The 8,700-nt window shown below is 42.7% G+C and overlaps 1 protein-coding gene across 1 annotated transcript; it reads left to right on the top strand.

Moving 5' to 3' along the window:
* The first annotated feature begins 6,481 nt into the window (after positions 1-6,481).
* Positions 6,482-8,481, top strand: LOC103837274 (FCS-Like Zinc finger 15). Its single transcript, XM_009113616.3, has 2 exons — positions 6,482-7,978; positions 8,065-8,481. The coding sequence occupies exons 1-2, from the start codon at positions 7,767-7,769 to the stop codon at positions 8,252-8,254; spliced, it is 402 nt and encodes a 133-aa protein (XP_009111864.1). The 5' UTR covers positions 6,482-7,766; the 3' UTR covers positions 8,255-8,481.
* Positions 8,482-8,700: the final 219 nt, after the last annotated feature.

Below are 8,700 nucleotides of genomic sequence, written 5' to 3'. Positions count from 1 at the left end.
ATATCAAAATCCCAAATTAAAATTAAATTCACCAGAATCATATTTGCAAGAATATCCACGTGAAATTTTAATTATGTTGATGTGTTTGTTTAGAGTCATAATGTTTAGTAGTCTAATCGTCAACAATAAGAGTGATGCTTTTCGCAACCATCCTTTGCTTGAAGTTATAAACCAACAACCCCACCACAATATGAGAAGACAGCATAATTGGAAACAGAAAACCATGTTAAGTTGTAAACGTACAGAATAAAAGTATATTTTTAAAAAATGTTCAAGAAATATATTAAAAAAACTATACCTAACACAACCTTTTAATTAATACTTAAGCTGGACAGAGTGAGGGAGGAGAATGCAACAATGTTTCTGAAGCCGATCTTACAAAGTTTTCACAAACTCTCGAAACAATACATCAAGTTTTCTCTCTCCTAGGCGACTTCCAAGGCGATTCCTCCGTTTTTCACCGTGCCGTCCCCTCCTGCCGCTCACCGGCGCCTTATCAGGCGTCGGCTCCTCTCCCTCTGCTCGCCTTCGCCTCTTCCTCTGGCGGCGAAGATGAAGAAAAAGAAACCTAAGAAGTCTCCAGGGAAATCCCCCCCCAAGGGCGGTTCCTCGGCGGCATCGCCCCCTCCCCCGCTTTCTGATGTGGTAGATCTGATAATCCATTCCGATCTGATTGTTTCTGATGCCCAATATGGCCTTCCCGCCGGAGCGGTTGCTCAACAATCTGAAGATTTTGTAGATCTGGCCGCTAACTCCGTAGATGTTTCGTCCAAGCAGATAGTGATCGTCACTCCCCTGTCTGATCCTTCCTCTGTAAACGAAATCTCTGAAATTGCGCTTGAGTCGAACTCCGCTTCACCGCAGAGCACCTCCGCCGCAGACCATGAAGACCCAGCAAGCACTGCGTGCAAAGTGGCTTCAATAAACCACTCCGAATCAGTTACTGTCGAGTCGAGCCTTACCTCTCCCAAGAGCTCCTCCACTGTAATCCCGGTTGAACAACTGATTGGAGACGATAAAGCAGTTCCCCCATCTCCCTTGCCTCTATCAACTGCTGAGGTCATTGAAGGTCCGAACTCGCTCTTAGCTTTGGCTGTAACCGAATTTCCGAGGCTTCCTGCCAAAGAAAACTCAGAGGAAGGTGCTAAGGCCGCTGTTGAAGAGATTTTGACCCCAGCGAAACCTGTTCTCCAGAAACCCACCGAAGCTCCCAAACCTGACTGGTGCGCCCACGCTAAAGGAATGGGCAAGAGGCTTTCAAAGAAAGGTGAAGCCTACACTCTGCCCTCCGGCGAAGCGTGCATTAGGATTCCGAATTCTGTCATAGAAAAGAACAGGAAGTCTTGGGAGCCGTTTGTCATTGGACAGTTCTATTCTGACCCGCCCTCCCAAGGCACTCTCCATAACATCGTCAATGGTATCTGGAGTAAGCACCATAGGGATATTGTGGTATCGAAAATGGAAGGGTTCTCCTTTCTGTTTCGCATCCCAAACGCAGCAACAAGAAATCGTGTCATAAACCAAAAATTATGGCAAATAGAAGGTCAAACAATGTTTGTGGACAAATGGGAACCTGGAGTGATACCTGTCAAGCCTGAGCTCACCTCTGCTCCCATTTGGCTCGAGCTAAGAAAGGTCCCCTTTCAGTTCTTTAATGAAGACGGTTTGGAACGGATTGCGGGTCTCGTTGGTCACCCTGAGTTCCTTCATCCAACAACTGCTAACAAGACGAATCTGGAAGTTGCTAAAGTTTTCACGGTCATAGACCCGAGGAAACCTCTCCCAGAAGCGGTAAATGTTCAGTTCGACTCAGGTGAAATCTGCAGAGTGTTGGTATCAAGTCCTTGGATGCCTCCGGTGTGTGAGCTTTGCAAGGAGATCGGTCACATTTCCAAGCGCTGTCCGAAAACTCCTAAGTCCTGTGCGTTCTGCAAGTCTCCTGATCATGCTCTACCAAAATGCCCGAAAAAGGTTAGGCAGGAGGGTCAAGGCAAAAAGACTAGGCGGAGTAGATCAAAGGGTATAAGAACTGACGCTGTCCTCCCAAAAGATCAGGAGGAACCCCGGTCTCAGAAGCCTTTGACTGCTGGCGGTGAGCTAAGGTGGATCCCAAAGGACTCCCCGGCAAGCCATGCTATTACCTCAGGCTCTCTACAGGTGGAAGTTGCTGTGAACTCCAAGCTCGGAACAGATACTGATAGAGTTTTTGGCGAGACCAGCGGCAGTGCATCATTAGCGCAAAAAGAGTTGCAAAGGAGTAATTCCCGCTCTGATCAGTCTGACGTCCAACCAGACTCCTCGGATGTGGAATCCTCTGACTCAGAGCTTGAAGAAGGTGAGTTTAGCAAGCATGAACCGGATTTTGAAGTCGTGCGGAATAGGAAGAGATTCTCAGGTCAGAAAGGAAAACGGGGCAGAGGCCCCATAATCAATTAATTTTAATGTCGACTGACATTTTTTGCTGGAATGTTCGCGGTCTTAATAAATTCAATCACCGCAGCGGATTACGTAAATGGTTTCGAAAAAATAATCCTCTTTTTGGTGGTCTGCTCGAGACTCATGTCAAGCAGCCAAAAATGAAAAAATTTATTTCGGATATCTTTCCAGGGTGGTCTTCTGTTGATAACTACGCTTTTTCGCCTCTGGGTAAAATTTGGATTATCTGGCACCCTTCTATTTTGGTCTCCATTATCTCGAGATCTCTCCAGATGGTCTCCGTTGATGTTACTTGGCCCTCTACTCAATCAAACCTCACTATTTCGATCATCTACGCTTCAAATGATGCGGCGGATAGGACCTTCCTCTGGACTGAGCTTCTGGCTCTTGCATCTACCCACGGACTGGGCTCAAAGCCATGGTTAATTCTTGGAGATTTTAATCAGATCAGAGACCCTATCGAGCACTCCACCCCTGTGACTCTAAATATGGATAAGAGGATAAGAGATTTCAACCAATGCCTGTTTGATTTAAATGTGGAGGACCTGAACTTCAGAGGAAATATTTTCACTTGGTGGAATAAGCGCAAGAGTTCTCCCATTGCAAAAAAGCTTGATCGCTGCCTTGTAAATGGAGAGTGGTACGCAACCTTCCCTGCCTCGGTTGCTCTCTTCGGTAATCCTGATTTCTCGGACCACGCGGTCATTGCAGTCTCCCTTGAGCCGGGTCAGTTAAGGACTAGGAAGCCGTTCAGATTCTACAACTTCCTCATCCAGACTCCGGACTTCGTTGACATGATCGCGGAAAATTGGTACTCCTTTAACGTCATTGGTTCTGCGATGTTCAGAGTCTCTAGGAAGCTTAAGCTTCTAAAGCAGAGCATCAGAACCTATAGCCATCAAAACTTCTCGGGTATTGAAAAAAAGACTGCTGCTGCTCATGAGCTCCTCCTAAGGGCTCAATCGGCCATGCTTGCTGATCCAACATCGGACAATGCTTCCTTTGAGCTCCAAGCTCTAAGTGCTTGGGAAGAACTATCGGCTGCAGAGACGGCATTCTTTTATCAACGGTCTCGCATATCTTGGTTATCGCTTGGTGATGGGAACTCTCGGCTGTTTCACAGGTATGCTGCTTTTCGTCAAGCTCTAAACCACATCCACTATTTAATATCTGATTCAGGGGAGCGTATTGAGACTCAAGAGGGTATTCAGGAGCTCTGCGTAAACTACTTCTCTGATCTGCTTGGTAGCCCTGTCTCTACCCCCATGTTCATTCAAAGTGACCTTGATCTCCTGTTTGACTTCAAGTGTTCTGCTGATCAGAGGGAGAGCTTTGAGAAAAAATTCTCCGCTGAGGACGTTAGAAACGCGTTCTTCTCCCTTCCGAGGAATAAAACCGGCGGCCCTGATGGTTACTCTTCTGAGTTTTTCACAGCAACATGGTCAGTGATTGGTCCTGAAGTTACTGAGGCTGTTCTTGAATTCTTCAGCTCCGGTAAGCTCCTTAAGCAGTGGAACTCAACCTCTTTGGTTCTTATACCGAAGAAGCCGAATGCCTCGACAACAGCTGACTTCAGACCCATTTCTTGTCTCAATACGGTTTACAAAGTAATATCTAGGCTGCTGGCCTCTAAACTCAAGGATATTCTCCCTCTTATGATTTCCAAGTCCCAGTCAGCTTTCATCCCCGGCAGATTGCTTGCGGAGAATGTTCTGCTTGCCACGGATCTTGTGAATGGCTACCACAACCAATCCCTATCACCCCGTGGAATGCTAAAAATTGATCTGAGGATGGCTTTTGACTGTGTAAGGTGGGACTTCATTCTGGCTTCGCTTCGCGCCTTAGCTATCCCGGAGTCTTACATTCAAATGATATCAGAGTGCCTCACTTCGCCTTCCTTCTCTGTCTCTGTTAATGGGGCTTCAGGTGGGTTTTTTAATAGCACCAAGGGGATCCGGCAGGGCGATCCCCTTTCACCGTATCTCTTTGTCTTGGCCATGGAATGTTTATCCCGCCTCCTCATGTCTCGCTACGAGATGGGTGCTGTTGGCTATCACCCTGGAGCTGAGAACTTGAAGATCTCGCATCTTATGTTTGCGGATGATGTCATGGTGTTCTTTGATGGCAGCAGTGATAGTTTACATGGGATCTCGGAGTGTCTTGACGACTTCGCGTCCTGGTCGGGTCTCCAAATGAACCCCACAAAAACTGAACTCTTTACGTCGGGCCTTCATCAGGGTGAATCAACAGACATCGCAAGATATGGATTCACTTCTAGCGTTCTTCCCATTCGTTATCTTGGGCTGCCACTCATGAGCCGGAAGCTTAAGATTAGTGAGTATGCGCCTTTGATCAACAAGATTACCCTCAGCTTTCAATCTTGGTCAGCAAAGCTTCTATCCTTTGCTGGAAGATTGCAATTACTGAAAACGGTTATTTTTGGGACTGTGAATTTCTGGGCCTCCGCTTTCATGTTACTGAAGGGATGTATCAAGCAGATTGAGTCGTTATGCTCAAGGTTCTTATGGTCCGGAAACATTGAAAAGCGTGGTTTAGCAAAACTTGCTTGGACCACAGTTTGCTTGCCAAAAACGGAGGGAGGCTTAGGTGTGAGAAGTCTCTTGGAATGGAACAAAGTCCTGTGCTTAAAGTTCATCTGGATCCTCCTTTCAAGAACTCCTTCCCTGTGGTCTGACTGGCATTGGAACAAGCATCTGCAGAACCGCTCTTTTTGGATCATCGAGCCGGCTGATACAGACTCCTGGGCTTGGAAAAGGCTATTGAAGCTCCGTGACCTGGCCCTTCAGTTCTGCAAAGTGTCATTAGGAAACGGAAAGGGTGCTAGCTTTTGGTTCGATGCTTGGTCTCCACTCGGTCAACTCATCACTTACATCGGACCTCATGGCCCTAGAGCTCTTCGACTGCGCCGGGACGCGCTCGTAGCTGATGCGCTCCAGGACTCCACTTGGGTTCTTCCACACCCAAGATCTCAACAGGAAGTGGACCTTCACTCTTATCTTACCACTATTTCTCTACCTCTGTCTCCTGATATTGATGATAGCTATGAATGGATTGCTGGTGATTCTCCTTTGCGTGTTTTCAGGTCGTCAACGACATGGGAAATAGTAAGGCAAAGACAAGAGGAAGTGGACTGGCATGATGCTGTTTGGTTCAAGGGAGCGATACCCAAGCACTCTTTTACGATGTGGGTGGCCAACTATGATAGGCTGCCTACTAGGAGCAGGCTGGCGAGTTGGGGAATGGCGACTGCTACGGACTGTCCCTTCTGTTCGAGGAGCATTGAAACCAGAGATCACCTGTTCCTGCGATGTGAGTACAGTCTTGATGTTTGGAGTGAGGTCTTCATAAGATGTCATCCTCCAATGTCAAGTTTCTCGGATTGGTCAGAGCTCCTCTCATGGATAAGAGCTGCAGGGTCTGCGAGGCTGAAGCTATTGCGGAAGCTCGCCACTCAAACGGTCATCTTTCAACTTTGGAAACAAAGAAACAATTTGATCCATAACCAAGTCTCACTCCCGCCTGCATCAGTGTTCCATTTTGTTGATAAGGAGATGAGAAACATTATTTCAGCTAGGAAGCAAAGGAAGCAATTTCGCTCATGGCCTCTTGGCTGAAATGATCTACTTAGAAGTCAATGTTATGTTAAAATGGTGATTCATCTTGTTTTTATTATTTTTTGCCAAGATGGATCAAACATAAGATCTTGCCCATGTAAAATCTTCTTTTCATTCTAATGATATTCACAATTTAGCAAAAAAAAACAAAAATAGTGATAAAACCCATAAAAAGAGATGCTGAAAATTCTATAACGCGATAGATTGCTTAGCAAAAGAATTTCTACAACTAAATATTCAAGTCGTATTCTTTCTATGTCCCAAGATGTATTGACCAAATAGACCTCAGCAATCAGATGCTTAATGAAAAAAAATGCAAAGCAGATGAAAAATAAAATAAAAAATCAATTGATTGAAGTAAATCAAGGCTTGGGCCTTTAATGAATAACGTGCTTATAGGCTTTAACTATATGGACCATATAAAAATTCTGACCCACTTCAATCACCCTTTTGTTTCACTAAGTTGCTGTCCGTGGGTAGTATAAAACTAGAAGGAAGCAGCTCTTGTTATCTTAAATTCAAACAGTAAGAGTGAGAGCACCTTATGAAACGTAACACTAGTAGAATCTTAAATTCAAACAGTAAGAGTAAGAGCACCTTATGAAACGTAACACCAGTAGAATGTCAGGGCATCTCCAACCACTAGCAGTATTTTAGTGTCAAAATCACATTATTTTAGTGTAATCTCAACACTAAAACCAAAGTTTTTTCCAACCATAACACCAAAGTTTACACTAAAACTATTTTATAATATTATATGTATTAAGTTTTTTATTTATCATTTATTTAATTGTATGTTTTAATAATAAAATAAGTGAATAGTGTTTTATTAGGATGAATAGTGTTTTAGTGTGGTTAATAGTGTCACACCAAATTTGGTGTCAAATTTTAGTGTTGCACTAAAATAGTGTGATTTTTGCAGTTCCATTGAAAAAGATTTGGTGTAAAAAACACATTAAAATAGTGTTTTGGAGTTGGGTTGGAGATGACCTTAAAACATCTCCAACTGTTTACTTTTTCGTTTCCTTCTTTTTATCTATACATATAAATGTTTTAAAAATTGCTAGACGATAGTTGAACGCCTCACAAAAAATTATTGTTTATACGGATGCTTAAACAGATTTTTTGAACGTCTAAACTGATTTTTTTTATAAATTAATTAAAAAAAAATTATTTTGTTCATATCCGATTTACCACGAGTGTTTAGACACCGTCTGGACCGATTTTCAAGACACTATTATAGATTAATCTGATTCTTATCATGGTTGTTTTAAATATAATACACTTAGTTGAGAATTACTTATGAACTTAAGTAAAATATCCACAACAACAACTACGATGATCTATGATGTTTATCATCAAAAACTCATTCCACATTATTAGATAGAGATATACGTATGTATCCAAAAAAAGAGTCGAATTTTTTTTTAAAAAAAAACTTAACAGAAATCTACTACTACTATCTTCTCTTGTAACAAAAAGGGTAACACACGTAATGAAGAGAGAAGATACACGTGGCGAGTATAAAGCAAAAGATATCAAATCAATCGTCCTTGCGTAGTACACTCGTAGGTCCCACCTATCCATCCTCTCATGTATTAAAAAAAATACATTTTGCATTTTCATCTTACAAAACTTCTCCTTCCTCTTTCGCCATTAACATCTGAAATTCTCAGGAGCGTTAGTTAGGTAATAATGGTGGGACTAAGTATTATTTTGGAGTCGACTAACAACAACAACAACAACACTCTCAGTACTCCTAAACCGCATCAAGTCGTTAACAAATCCACCGTCATGGTCTCCTCCGATCTCCGCCGTGGGAATTATTATCTGAGTTCTGGTTTTCTCGAACATTGTTTTCTCTGCAGAAAGAAACTTCTTCCAGCGAAAGATATCTACATGTATAAGTAAGTCAATACAATTCGGACTTTTTATTACACGATCTGTTTTTTTTTTGTTTTGTCTTAAATGTTTTTGTTTTGAATGTTTTCAGAGGTGATAGAGCGTTCTGTAGCGTGGAGTGTAGATCGAAGCAGATGTTCATGGACGAAGAAGTAGAAGAAGAAAGCTTGACTAGAGAGAACTGTTCGTTTACGGCTGTTAAAACGACGACGTCTGACTCGTCTTCAGGCGGTCACCGTCGGGATCCGGGGAACCGAGCAAGCGGCGGTTTCGCTTTCTGAAACAGAGAGAGCACTGCAAACTGAAAATTGTGATTTGACCTTTCTACCCTTGAGCTTATTTTTGTCGTTTTGTTATATGAGATGTAAAACCTGAAAGGGTGTTTGGGTGTTTCGGTATTTCGAGTTTGCATATCTATGGGAGAGCCCCTAGTTTTATTATTTTAGTAGGCTCGGAAGAATATTTTTAATTTTAAAGTATTAATTTTCTTCTGCTGAAGCTGACCTTTTTGCATACACTATCAACGCAGAGTCGCTATATTTAATGTTTGATGGAACTTTAACTTTAAGTAACTTTATTTTTACAATATGAACATTAAAGAAGATGAACCTCAGGAACTTTTGTGAGTAAAGGGATTTTGTAATACTGGTTAGTGATAATGATGATCTAATCCACAAAGCGACAAACAAGAAACGTATTAAAAATAGTACTAAACATATGCTTTATT

This window comes from Brassica rapa, chromosome A09, assembly GCF_000309985.2.
Source record: "Brassica rapa cultivar Chiifu-401-42 chromosome A09, CAAS_Brap_v3.01, whole genome shotgun sequence".
Taxonomy (NCBI): domain Eukaryota; kingdom Viridiplantae; phylum Streptophyta; class Magnoliopsida; order Brassicales; family Brassicaceae; genus Brassica; species Brassica rapa.
This window is presented reverse-complemented; position numbering and strand designations above follow the sequence as displayed.